General features: G+C 42.6%; 1 protein-coding gene across 2 annotated transcripts in view; it reads left to right on the top strand.

The window, feature by feature from the left end:
- LOC125457588 (rhodopsin kinase grk7-a-like) overlaps positions 1-10593 on the top strand; it is a 45060-nt gene extending 34467 nt beyond the window's left edge. For both annotated transcript variants that reach the window (XM_048542016.2, XM_048542017.2), the window contains 2 exons: positions 6217-6488; positions 9435-10593. In XM_048542016.2, the coding sequence (XP_048397973.1) occupies positions 6217-6488; positions 9435-9780 (618 nt within the window). In that variant the 3' untranslated portion in view covers positions 9781-10593. The remainder of the gene's footprint in view (positions 1-6216; positions 6489-9434) is intronic.
- The last annotated feature ends 4273 nt before the right edge of the window (positions 10594-14866 follow it).

Below are 14866 nucleotides of genomic sequence, written 5' to 3'. Positions count from 1 at the left end.
CGCAAGCTGGAGGAATAACACCAAATTTTCCACCTGGGGATCCTGCAGCCCTCCAGACTCAATATTGAGTTCAATAATTTTAGGGCCTAAACTCTCCCATGTCCCAGCCCCCAACCCCACACACCAGGCCTTGTTACCACATAGCCTGCCACAACACACGCCCTATTGTTAGTCACTAACAGTCCCCATTAATCTCCAGCATCTGCAGTTCCCAATATCTCTGATCCCATTAATAACTATCCACCCTCGCAGCCTGATCGTTAGCAACTCCTTTGTCTGTCCAAATGACTTTCTCTCTCTTTGGGCTCTATCCTATCATTTACTCCCTCCCCACCCACCTCCCTATTTTCTGCGTGTAACCTGACGTTTTCCCAGCCACCATCAGTTCTGAGGAAGAGTCACCAGACCCGAAACGTTAACTCTGTTTTCTCCTCCACAGACACTGCCAGACCTGCTGGACTTTTCCAGCAACTTTGTTACTGTGGAAATTGCTTGCTTAGCGCATTTCAGAGTCAACTGCATTGCTGTGGGTCCGGAGTCACATGTAGGTCAGAGTAGGTGAGGATGGCAGATTTCTTTCTCTCAAGAACATTAGTGAAACTGACTGAAAAGTTCTTTATAATAATCCAATAGTTCCATGGTCATTGTTAGTGGGATTCTAGATATTTAGTGAATTGACTTAAATTGCACTTAGATTGTCATTGTGACCAGAGCAGTTCAGCTTTCTGGATACTGCGAACCCATTATATACAGTCATTCCCAACCTGAAGAAATGATTTTCTAAATACAGCATTGCTGTTGCACAGGAGAAATCTAGAATTCTGCTGGTAACTATAAACATATTAAATACAAAGTGGTACGTCCTTATCATTGAGCCCAATTTTTGGATTAAAAACAATGCTAATTCAAATTTAACAATGTCAATTCACTTCCTCTCACCTCCCTATTAACATGGTAATAAATAATATTTGTCTTAAAAAGTATGAACAATTTCATGGTTTGAAATGGCTCGAATCCTATCATGACAGCTACCGGAATTTAAATTCAATAAAAATCTGGAATTAAGAGCCTAATGATGATAATGAAACTGTTGTTGATTGTCAGAAAAAGCCATCTGGTTCATTCATGTCCTTAACCTGGTCTGGCCTACATGTGACTCCAGACCTACAGCAATGTGGTTGACTCTTAACTGCCCTCTGGGTAATAAGGGGTGGGCAATAAATGCTGCCTGGCCAGTGATGCCCTCATCCCGTGAATGAATTTTAAAAACTCAGTTAATAACTAATAAATCTCAACTCCACTAAATCTATTGTTAGAATAACTGTTGTTATGCCCAGGTGCAGGATGGTTTCCCAATTTATGACAATTCCAGACAGGACGCTCCAAATTGTCAAGTTTCATGTAAGGAGGGAGGAACTGACTCCCCTCTGTTATTCACCCATTTCCTTAGAAAGGGTCCTTTCCTTGTAGATAGCTTACCACCAGACCCAAATGAATTTATGTTTTTACAGGAGCCAATTTAACTAGACTTTCTAAAATTAACAATAACTGCGTGTTTATTAATTACTAAACACAAGAACATATATTAACAAAACACATACACATAGATAGTAGAAATAAGAGATGTGCCTAAAACGATAAGAAAAAAGACAGAAATGGGTCAGTCTCTGAATTGTCAGTGAAGATCAGAAAAGATGATGTTGCAACTGTTTTTGGATGGCAGTAGTGTGGATATCATAGCATCCTCACAGTGCAGAAGCAAGTCATTTGGCCCTTTGAGTCCATACCAACCCTCCAAAGAGCATCCCACCCTCATACCTCATCCCTATAACCCCATATTTCCCATGGCTAAATACCCTAACCTGCACATCCCTGGACACTACGGGCAATTTAGCTTGGCCGGTCCACCTAACCTGTATATTTTTGGATTATGGGAGGAAACTGGAGCACCCAAAGGAATCCCACAGAGACACAGAGAGAATGTGCAAACTCCACACAGTCAGACACCCAAGGGTGGAATCAAACTTGGGTCGCTGGCACTGTGAGGCTGCGTACTAACCACTGAACCACCATACATATTGAGATTTAGCAATGCCATTCTTGAGATTTTAGCTTTACAGATTGGCAGAAATTCTGTTCTGATTCCTTTCAATGTGAACTGAATTCCAGCACTTCAAGCGAGAGATTTTTGACTTTGTTTTATCTGCAATGTAGGGGTATTTTAAAAAGGGGTTCTACAGGAGAGTCATACTGAACACGAAACATTAACTCTGCTCCTCTCTCCACAGCCCTGCTGAGTTTCTCCAGCGTTCTCTGTGTTTCTTTCACATTTCCAACATTTGCAGCATTTTGCTTCAGTGTTTCAAATGGTTGTTCCCAAAAAACTGTGGCCCCACAGCACTCAACTCCACCGACTAGAATGCCGAGCCAATAACAACACCAATTACTATTGCAATTAGTTGTTAACCACCTTTTTTTCTGGTATTTTCCTGGTTGGTAAGATTAGATTACCTACAGTGTGGAAACGGGCCCTTCGCCCCAACAAGTCCACACTGCCCTTTGGACCATCCCACCCAGACCCATCCCCCTATAACCCATACATCCCTGAGCACTTCGGGCAATTTAGCATGGCCAATCCACCTAGCCTGCACATCTTTGGACTGTGGGAGGAAACCCACGCAGACACGGGGAGAATGTGCAAACTCTACACAGACAGATGCCCGAGGCTGGAATTGAACCCAGGTCCCTGGCGCTGTGAGGCTGCAGTGCTAACCACTGGGCCACTGTGCCACCCTAAAGCAGACATGCCTGCAAGAAATACCCAAGATAGTAGGAACTGCAGATGCTGGAGAATCCAAGATAACAAGGTGTGGATCTGGATGAACACAGCAGGCCAAGCCGCATCAGAGGGGCATGAAGGCTGACGTTTCGGGCCTAGATCCTTCATCAGAAAATCTGATGAAGGGTCTAGGCCTGAAATGTCAGCTTGTGTGCTCCTAAGATGCTGCTTGGCCTGTTGTGTTCATCCAGCTGCACACTTTATTATCTTGCAAGAAGTACCTTCCTGCCGAGAGAGGGAATAGTCAACTCTTCCTGTTATCTTTTCGTTTTAAATCTCTGCCAGTTTGGAGGTTCCCTAACCCATTCCAGGGGTAATATTCCAAGGGCTTCACACAGGATTTTGCTGAACAATCACTGCGTTCACATTGGCAGGTTTCTTCTTCACTGTAGCAATCCTCTTTTTATTTGAAAAGAATAAAAATTTTGGAATTAAAAGTTAAGAAAAAGTTTATAAAAACATTGCAGTTCTGATCAATCATTGTAATGTTGTCAAAAATGTTATAAGTATTGCCATTTGTATTTAATAAATAAATCCAAAAATTTAAGTTACACATGGTCATGCTTAATTCAGTGCCATTCTTCATACTTTAACTTTAAGGTGGAAAATTACTGAAATTAGCTTATCTGACTTTTGTAAACAGCATTGATTTAATTCAATTTACCTCAGAAAATTCTCTTAATTCCATTTAAGTTTCTACATTTGTGCATACATAAGCATCTGTGGTTTCGACCACAAAACGGCAAACTTCAAGTAATTAAAACATCCCTCGTTAATAGCTGTTTAACGTTAATAATGTACAACTCTAATTTGTAGCTTGTGTAACATCTAAGATATTTTTAAACTGGTCTGTTAATTTAAAAGATGGGAGATATAATGGCGTAGTTAAGTGTAAGTGCACAAGGTGATAATTATGGAAAGGTAGTAAAGGCTTTGTATCTCAGAAAGGGAAGTTTAAGTGGTTTATGGAACTACAGAAATTGCAGTTCAAGTAACAACAATGAGTAATGCACCCTGGGATGGTCTTCCCAAATACAGATTATTACCTATCCTCAACTTTTTTTAGTAAATAGCAATATAGGAAGAGCACAGAAACACTATCATCTGCTTATCTCTGCAGTTTGGAATGGCAATTGTGTAGCTCATCCAATGTTAAGAGAAAGTAGGGGAGAGAAGTAAAGATGCTATGTCATTATATCTCCAAGAGCTGCTTAGATAACAAGGTGTAGAGCTGGATGAACATGGCAGGCCCAGCAGCATCATAGGAGCAGGAAAGCTTGACGTTTTGGGCCTCGGCCTTTCTTCAGAAATCTGAAATTGTCTTCTTTAGAAGCAATAGCTGCTTGACTATGCCGCTGAGATGGCAGATGAAAAATAGCTAATTCATTACAACGACAGTAAAACTAGGAGGAGGGACACAGAGATATGAAAAGAAAACAAAATGGAATCAGACAGCAAGTGATACACAAAGGAAACAAGTGACCAATAAAAAAAGTGAAACATAGAGAAAAGTAGTAATCTCCCGCAGTGGCTCAGTGAGATTATGTTCTGTTATTTCTGATCTGTAATCTTTGCTGGTCCAATTATTGCTGAGAGGGAATCGTCTAGTAAAGCTGAAAAGAAATCAGCAAGGGTTTCCATGCTGTTTCCAAACACAGTGCAACTGAACACCTATCAGGTGAGAACAGCGTCTCAGCGAGGATAGTCCCAATGGTCAAATACCTCACAAGTCGCACGACACCAGGTTATTGTCCAACAGGTTTATTTGAAATTACAAGCTTTCCAAGACTTCACCCTGATAAAGGAGCTGTGCTTTGAAACTTTGTGATTTGAAATAAATCTGGTGTCATGTGACTTCTGATCCAATCTGCCCCAGTCCAACACTGGCACCTCCACATCGTAAATAACTCATGAGAACTGAATCTTGGAATTCATTTCAGAATGGCAGTTTGCACAAAGGCATATGGGTTACATCCTGGAACTGTTTACGAGTGTAAGTCAAGAGAGAAGGATAATGGTAGAATTGCACAGTAAGTTGCAGAAAGGAAAAATAAATACAGGTGAAATGAGTCAAACGAGATAGAAAACAAAAGAGCAAAATAAAAAGAATAAACAAGTTAAATATCACGAGTGAAGAGAAATAAAGGAAACATTTATTGGCATGTGAATAAATACTGAGCATTGCAAAGCAAGTGTCAGTGCAATTTTATTCTAGCAGCTAGTAACAGCAATATTTTGGATTGTTTTTAATTCTCTGATTGGGTCAGCATTGATTACCTGTCCCTCATTGCGCCTTGCTGAAGGTGGTCATGAGCTGTCTTCATGAACTGCTGCAGTCCTTGTGCTGTAGATAGAAACTAGGCTGATCTTTGCTGCATCCAGAAGCACTGATGACTCATGTTTACTCCTTCAGTTGTAAGTTGCATGCTGATTACTAAATTTGCTTTTAAGCCTAAATGCAAATTTCAAACAGACTCAGTTTCGATTCTAAAAAGCATGATGCAGTCCAAATGCTATTACATTATTGTAGTGTGATTCACTGCAGCTATTTCCATGTACAATATTGATGCAGCTTCACTGCATCTACATAACAAAGATTACATCCTGCATGATGTAGGCTTACCATGTTAATGATAGTCAAGCCATGCATTGAATATAGGAATTGGGAAGTCATGTTGCGGCAGTAAAAGACATTGGCTAGGCCACTTTTAGAAAATTGTGTTCAATTCTGGTCTCTCTGCTGTAGAAAAGATGTTGTTCAACATGAAAGGATGCAGAAAAGATTTGCAAAGATGTTTACAGGGTTGGAGGGCTTCATGTGCAGGGAGAGGCTGAATAAGCTGGGGCTATTTTCTGTTGAGCGTTGGAAGCTGAGGGGTGACTTTATAGAGCTTTATAAAATCATGAGTGGCATGGATAGGATAAATAGCCAAGGTTTTTTTTCCCAGAATAGGGGAGTCCAGAACCGGAGGGCATAGGTTTAAGGTGAGAGGGGAAAAATTTAAAAGGACCTAAGGGGGTTACTTTTTCATGCAGAGGGTGGTGCGTGTATGGAATGAGCTGCCAGAGGAAGTGGTGGAGGCTGGTACAAATACAACATTTAAAAGGCATCTGGATGGGTACATGAATAGGAAGGGATCAGAGGGATATGGGCCAAATGCTGGCAAATGGGACTAGATTAATTTAGCATACCCATTCGGCATGGACAAGCTAGACCGAAGGGTGTGTTTCTGTGCCGTACATCTCTATGACTCTATGAACCCCTGTAATTGGGAATGCATGACAAATAATTTCTTATCAATTTAATGGTCAAACTAATTAATTTTCTGCATTTATTTATGAATTTCTAAATTGACTTTCTTTTTTTATTGCTGCAGGCTGGAACTAATGGTTATATGGCTCCAGAGATCTTGAAGGAGGAGAACTACAAATACCCTGTGGATTGGTTCGCTTTGGGGTGCAGCATTTACGAAATGATTGCTGGCCGAGCACCTTTCAAGGATTATAAAGAAAAGGTCAGTAAAGACGAAGTAAAAAGAAGAACTTTGGAAGATGTAGAGCGCTATGAAAACCCCAAATTCACAGAGGAATCGAAAGATATTTGCAAACTGTTTTTGGCAAAGAACCCAGAAGAACGTTTAGGCTGCAGGTAAGGATCTTGAATACACCAATGGTTACTCTGCTACCACTACCAACAAGGCATTTATTGATTAACGGTAGACATTGTGCTGCCTGAAAAATGGAGGAACAATACCTCATATGCCGCCCGGGAACCCTACAACCCAATGTTCTCAATGTGGACTTTACAAGCTTCAAAATCTCCCCCGACCTCATCCCAAGATCAGCCCCCGCTCTCGTCCCACCTCTGTGACCTGTCTATCTTCTCTCCCATCTATCCGCTCCTCCCACCACACTGACCAACCCCCACCTCCACTTTCTGCCCACAATCACCTCATCTCACCTCTACTAGCCTCATCCCGGCCTCCTTGACCTGTCCATCTTCCCTCCCACCTACCCGTGCCCCCCTCCTCACTGACCAATCCCCATCCCAACTCTGTACCTACACCTAACTTTACTAGCTTTATCCCTGCCTCCTTGACCTGTCTGTCTTCTCTCCACCTATCTACTACACTATCCACCTTCTATGCACCTCCCCCTCTCTCCCGAGTACCCCGTCCCTGTGACCCTGCATTTCCCATGGTTAATCCTCCTAGCCTGCACATCCCTGGACACTATGGGCAATTTAGCTTGGCCAATCCACCTAACCTGCACTTCTTCCCCACTTTGACCACTGCAGCCCAACATTCCTGGGCTGTGCCAGTGGTGTGATCCAGCCATCTCAAACACCCCACTTTTCAGGGGCCTTTGGTCCATTCCACTGTGACTCTGGTGGAAGTGTGAGCAGAATTGTATCTTCATTCTGCATCATTGTTAGGTTTCATGAATGTATAACTTAGCCAGATTTGGAGGGGTTAGCCCCTGTCTCTCAGAAGCCAGCCCTGTACAACCTGGGGACCTCAGTACACTGCAGGAACCTGTAACCTCTCTAGAATGGTTAAATCAGGGGAATTCCTTGGATTTCTGGAGCAAATTGCCAGAATTTGGCTATTTGACTATTGATGGATTGGGAGCCTTTTTCTTTTCAAGGACCCTGCAGGTTGGTGATAGGACTTGAATGTTGCATAGATGCTCTCTAACCAACCCATTCAGCTGTGTCAATACGTGGCACTGAATGAGGTGGGATTTGAACCCAAATCTCCTAGTCTGAGAAGTTAGACTACTACCACTGTACCACAAGAACCCTTAGAAAGGAATTTAGAATCAGAGACCTTTGAACATTGAATATCGTGACAGACACCATGAATAATCAATGGTGCATAAAAAATATGCATTTTTTCTCATGTTTTTTCAAGATTTTCTGTCATGATTCAGGGGGACCTGGGCATCCTTGTGCATCAGTCACTGAAGGTAAGCATGCAGGTGCAGCAGGCAGTAAAGAGGGCAAATAGTATGTTGGCCTTCATTGTGAGAGGTTTCGAGGACAGGAGCAGGGATGTGTTGTCGCAGTTGTACAGGGCCTTGGTGAGACCACACCTAGAATATTGTGTGACATTTTGGCCTCCTTTTCTGAGGAAGGATGCTCTTGTTTGATGGAGTGCAACAAAGGTTTACCAGGCTGACCCCGGGGATGGCAGGCCTGAGGAATGAGGAGAGATTGACTAGATCAGGATTGTTTTTGCTGGAGATCAGGCACATAAAGACTTACAAAATTCTAACAGGACTGGACAGAGTAGATGCAGGGAGGATTTTCCCGATGGTGAGTGTGCCCAGAACTAGGGATCGTAGTCTGAGGATTTGGGGTAGACCATTTAGGATGGAAATGAGGAGACATTTATTCACCCAAAGAGTGGTGAGCCTGTGGAATTCAGTACCACAGGAAGTAGTTGATGCCAAAACATTAAATGTTTTCAAGAGGAGACTAGATATAGCACTTGGGGTGAATGGAATCAAAGGTTATGGGGAGAAAGCAGGATTAGGCTATTGAGTTGGACGATCAGCCATGATCGTGATGAGTGGCAGAGCAGGCTCAAAGGGCCGAATGGCCTCCTCCTGCTACTATCTTCTATATTTCTATGTTTCAATGCATCAGCCATGAGCACACTGAATCGTTGAACAGGCTCAAAGGGCCAAATGGCCTATTCCTGCTCCTATCTTCTCTGTTTCTGTGTGAGATTAAGTGATTGGCTTGTTGCTCAGTTAGCTCTTCAAAATCTTCCTCAACAGAAGTAAAGGAATTGCAACATTTCTTGATTAATTAGACCATAAAAAGGCATCTGACATCATGACTACCCATCATTTCTCTTTCCTAAAAATGACCAAATGATGACTGAAAAATATATTATTTCATTGGAGGCAGATCAGAGAAGGTTCACCAGGATGATCCCTGGTACAGAGGGATTGCCTTATGAACAAAGGCTAAAGAGGTAGGGACTCTACTCACTGGAATTCAGAGGAATGAGAGGTGATCTCATTGAAACATCTTGGATTCTTAAGGGGTTTGACAGGGTAAATGCTGTGAGGATGGAGAGTCTAGGACTACACGGCATTGTCTCAGAATAAAGGGACACCAATTTAACACTGAGATGAGAAAGAATTTATTCTCTCAGAGGGTGTGTGTCTTTGGAACATCTTGCCACAGAGAGCTGTGAGGACAGAGTCCTTGTGTGTTTTTAAGACTGAATTAGAGAGATTCTTGATCAGTCGGGGAATCATGGGTTACAGGGAAAGGGCAAAAAGTGGACATGAGGAATCCTGATACTATCAAATGGCAGAGCAGACTCGAGGGGCTGAATGGCCTACTCCTGTTCCTATTTCTTTTGATCCTAAGGAACAGGCACACTCAGTGCAGGAAAAACATGAGCAGATCTGACAGCATCAATGGAGAGAAAAATAGAGTTAATCTTTTGAGTTCAGTGAGCCATCATCAGAGCGTCAAATGCTGTTTGACTTGCATAAGATCCATAAGATAGCAATTACGATAGAAACCAAACATGTAGGTGATATGTAAAAATGTTCCATTGTGTTTATATTCCAGGGGTGAAAATGACGACCCAAGAAATCACCCTTTCTTCAAATCAATCAACTTTCAACGGCTAGAAGCTGGACTGATTGATCCTCCTTTTGTGCCAGATCCCTCCACTGTGTATTGTAAGGACATCGGAGATATTGCTGACTTCTCAGAGGTGAAAGGTGTTGAAATCACTGACCAGGATAAGCAATTCTACAAGAAATTTTCTACAGGTGCTGTCACCATTCCTTGGCAGGAAGAAATAATTGAAAGTGGCCTCTTTGATGATCTCAGTGACCCTTCCAGGCAGGAGGCTGGTGACATGGCAAATGGTTCTGGGGAGGCAAAATCAGGTGTTTGCATGATTCTGTGAAATGTTTAGCCGAACCTCTCCTTACTTTGTACACGTGATGCTCTTCTGACCAAGAAGCCAGGATGAGAATTTACCTCGGCCCATGATTATATACAAATACAGACATCAGTTCCCAATCAACAGCACCAGAGAAAACATGCCATCATTAAACACTCTGCTGGATGTTTAGAAAGTGGAAGTGTATACAACTGGCAGAGGAAGAAGGCACATGACCATCCATTCTTCTTCTTGTCAATCTACAGGCAGTAAAGACAGAAGGTGAATTGAGCAGGAATATTGCTGCCAATTTTTGTGATTCATAACAATTATTTTTTTTAAAATTTGGCAAATTTCAGCTTTTTGAATGATAACTCAAAAGGGCTTATCTGTGATCTTATGGAGATGATTCCGTTCTCATGTGTGAGTTGTACAGGAATTAACTGAAATCCATTGAGCAATCGTGCTGCGCTCTCTGATGGACTACACGATAGCAATTGAGAACGCGAGTTTGTTTCTGAACACAGAGTAATAGGGGTGACCACGGCTATGATTCAACTTTGAGTTTTCCAAATGAACATCACATACTGCATTAGAGTGTTGGACAATGCATCAGCCAGTGTAGCAAACTGAGAGTACAGGATACTGGGTTGCTTTTCTTTAAAAAAAAGTAATAGATATAATATCATTCAGACGTGTATTTTAACATTGTTTGAGCATATGTTAGTAAAAGAGTGAGACAAAAAGCTGGGTGCACAATTGTTTCTCGAGTGCTTTATCTTCTTTGTTAATGAATGGTGCTCAATATTTTTAATAAAGTAGACACAGGTACCACTATTTTGTGCATCCTTAAGACATAAGCTACTACAAATGAATGCATGGGGCTCCCCATGACTCTTTCTTTCATGATATCTAGTGGGCAACACTGCTGTAACATTGTAGCAACTACAATAATACAAAATTATTTTTTATTAATCAATGTTATGTAATAATGTGTCCACACTTTGAAAAGATACAAAGTGAATTTTCCTTCATTCGCATGATACAGCAAGGACCTCTGAAGCCAAGAACAAAGAACAAAGAAAATTACAGCACGGGAACAGGCCCTTCGGCCCTCCAAGCCTGCGCTGATCCAGATCCTCTGTCTAAACCTGTCGCCTATTTTCCAAGGATCTGTATCCCTCTGCTCCCTGCCCATTCATGTATCCGTTTAGGTACATCTTAAATGATGCTATCGTGCCCACCTCTACCACCTCCACTGGCAACACATTCCAGGCACCCACCATCCTGTGTGTAAAGAACTTTCCACACATATCTCCCTTAAACCTTCCCCGTCTCACCTTGAAATTGACTAGTAATTGACTCCCCCAGTCTGGGAAAAAGCTGCTTGCTATCCACCCTGTCTATACCTCTTGTGATTTTGTAGACTTCAGTCTCCATCTTTCTAATGTAAATAATCCTAATCTACTCAACCTCTCTTCATACCTAGCACCCTCCATACCAGGCAACATCCTGGTGAACGTCCTCTGCACCCTCTCCAATGCATCCACATCCTTTCGGTAATGTGGCGACCAGAACTGTACACAGTACTCCAAATGTGGTTGAACCAAAGTCCTTATACAACTGTAACATGACCTGCCGACTCTTGTACTCAATACCCCGTCCGGTGAATGAAAGCATGCCGTACGCCTTCTTGACCACCCTATTGACCTGCGATGCCACCTTCAGGGTACAATGGACCTGAACTCCCAGATCTCTCTGTGCATCAATTTTCCCCAAGGCTTTTCCATTTACTGTATAGTTCACCCTTGAACTGGATCTTCCAAAATGCATCACCTCACATTTGCTAGGTTGAGCAGATTAGGATTATTTACATTAGAAAGATGGAAGTTGAGGGGGGACCTGATTGAGATCTACAAAATCATGAGGGGTATAGACAGGGTGGATAGCAAGTCAGGAGCTAAGACTGCGCTTAGTGCGCATTGTGACAGAGATCCACTATGTGCTTTGTGGGTTGATAGGGAGTTGGGTTGACAGAAGATTGAGCAAAAGCTTAGTTTTCACTGGATAAAGCTCTGTTCATTTTTACAGCAGAAATTCACTCAGAATCACTGGCATTCAATAGAGTGGGCATGCTTTTGTGCTTGCTGTCTTTAAAGCAATAAAAATTTAAGCTAACATAGACAAACTTCAATTTTTTACTCTAGGAATCTGATCTTATTGTTACTCAAACTTATAGGTTTTCGTTTCTAATTCCCCTTTTGTCATAATGTTTGCGCCAGGCATTTTGGCCAACCATCTCCAGCTGCTTCATCAATGGCCTTCCCTCCATCATAAGGTCTGAAATGGGGTTGTTTCCCCATTGATTGCACGATGTTCAGCACCATTTGCAACTCCTCAGATACTGAAGTAGTTCAAATACAGCAAGACCTCGACAATATCCAGGTTGAAAATTAGCAAGTAACATTTGCACCACACAAATGTCAGGCGATGAACATCACCAATAGGAGATAATCTAACCATCATCCCCTGATATCCAGCACTACCAATGTCCTGCTGGTTACCATTGACCAGAAACGGAACTGCAATTGCCACATAAACACAGTGATACTAGAGCAGGTCAGAGGCTAGGAATATTGCAGTGAGTAACCCACTTCCTGGCTCCCCACTGCCTGTCCATTTACAATGTACAAGTCAGGAGTGTGATGGAATACTCCCCCCTTGCCTGGATGGGTGCAGCCCCAGTAACACTCAAGAAACTTAACACCATCCAGATCAAAGCAGCTGCTTGATTGGTACCATATCCACAAACATCCCACTCCCTCCCAACTCAGTAGTAGCAGTGTGTACTATCTATAAGGTGCTGACTGAATTAGAAAGGAAGACTACACATTGGTGAGATTATATTGGGAGGGATAGCTGTACCTGAGTCTATCCTAAATTCAGATAAATTTGAGATAACAAAGTGTGGGGCTGGATGAACACAGCAGGCCAAGCAGCATCTTAGGAGCAGCACTCCAGATAAATTTAATACAGGTTTATTGATATAGGCTGATCAGCTTAAAAGACCAGAGTTCATCAGTGGCTTTATGAGAAGTGTTAAGATACATAAAACTGTAAGACATTAGACCATTTGACCCATCAAATCTGTTCCACCATTTGACTATGGCTGATATGTTTCTCCTGCCATCTCCCTGTAACCATTATTAATCAAGAACCTACCTATCTTTGTCTTAAAATCACTCAGTGACTTGGCCCCATGGCCCTCTGTGGCAATGAGTTTTAGAGAGTCACCATCCACTGGCTGAAGAAATTCCTCCTCATCTCAGGAAGTCATTGCTTTACTCTGAGGCTGTGTCATCTTGTCGTACAAACTTCATTTCTAAAGGACAATTGCTACAATTACAATGAGGTGAACAGCTACCAGAATCATTACAGAACATTCTGTACGCATGATCATGAAATATCTCTCAATCCACCGAGGCCAATATCTCTTTAGTATTATTGCCTGGCCCAGCTGCACTCAGTAGCAAATGTTGTCTCAGGACTTTGTTGGATTCTGACTCTGCTGCAATCAAAAGCATTGAACCCTTCTTACAATGGAACTCAAAATCTTTATGGGGTAAGAGACAAGCCAGCCCTGGCACATCGAGGACAGGCAAGTTGAAAAGGTGGGAAGGGGGAAGTGCTTGAGAATCTCAGGGATTCTCCTCTGTTCAGAGAAGGGCCAGTGGGGGCTGCATTACTGCAGTAACTTCCAGGGTATGAGAGCTTGGGGTGACAGGTTTGTATGTCCCTCTTGGTGGTTCTCCAGACCAGGGTGAAGATAATGGGAGCGGCATCTTAAACCTCAGGGAGGATCTGTGCTTTAACTTGGAGGCATGAGGCCGTGTCCCCTCAAATTCCTCTCACTTTCAAACCACCCCTCGGCAAATTCTTTCTCTTTTGTGTCCAGTTAGCAAATTAAAATTGGATCCCAGGAAGCTCATAGCTGCCAGCTTTAACCAGGACACTGCAGGAACACTGAAGAATGAGACTTCAAAATTTTGATGAGAAGAAAGTGAAAGGGAGGGAGAGGATTCCAATTTTGTCTGTGTGTAACCTGAGGGGGAACAGGAAAGCACAGCATACAATCGGAGAATTTAATACCGCTCCCCTGCATTTCAAGAATACTTCACTTTAATATTGGAAAGGAATTGTTGGTTGTGAAATACATGTGTTCTGATGGAGAAATGATACAAATGATTGTTTCCTTCCCCAAGCTCAGAACAATATTCTAAAATAAGTCTTAAGAAAGGTTACACCGTGTCTGTGTTTTTTGTGTGTGTGTGTGTCTGCGTGTGTGTCTGTGTGTGCGTGTGTGTGTGTGTCTGTGTGTGTGTGTGTGTCTGTGCGTCTGCGTGTGTGTGCGTGTGTGCCTGTGTGTGTGTGTGCCTGTGTGTCTGCGCGCGCGCGCGTGTGTGTGTGTGTTTGTGTGTGTGTGTGTGTGTGTCTGTGTGTGTGTCTGTCTGTGTGTGTGTGTCTGTCTGTGTGCATGTGTGTGTGTCTGTGTCTGTGTGTCTGTGTCTGTGTGTGTGTGTCTGTGTGCGTGTTTGTGTGTGTGTGTCTGTGTGTGTTTCTGTGTGTGTGTCTGTGTGTGTGTGTCTGTGTGCGTTTGTGTGTGTGTCTGTGTGTGTGTGTGTGTTTGTATGTATGTGTGTGTCTGTGTGTATGTGTGTGTATGTGTGTGTGTCTGTGAGTGTATGTGTGTGTGTGTATTTCTGTGAGTGTATATGTGTGTGTGTCCATGTCTGTGAGTGTGTCTGTGTGTGTGTCTGTGAGTGTGTGTGTATGTGTCTGCGTCTGCATGTGCCTGTGTGTGTGTCTGTGTGTGTATGTGTGTGTGTTTCTGTGTGTGTGTCTGTGTGTGTGTGTTTCTGTGTGTGTGTCTGTGTGTGTGTGTGTGTGTGTTTGTGTTTCTGTGTGCTGGGGGAGATGGTTGGAGGGGTGCTAAGGAAATACCTAATGCAACATCTCATTTTAGTCTCTTTTCACTTTTATAAAGTATCTGTTTTCGTTATTTAGAACATAGAACATAGAAAAGTACAGCACAGTACAGGCCCTTCAGCCC

This window comes from Stegostoma tigrinum, chromosome 14, assembly GCF_030684315.1.
Source record: "Stegostoma tigrinum isolate sSteTig4 chromosome 14, sSteTig4.hap1, whole genome shotgun sequence".
NCBI lineage: Eukaryota > Metazoa > Chordata > Chondrichthyes > Orectolobiformes > Stegostomatidae > Stegostoma > Stegostoma tigrinum.
The sequence above is the reverse complement of the archived record's forward strand: the minus strand, read 5'-3'. Positions and strand labels throughout refer to the sequence as shown.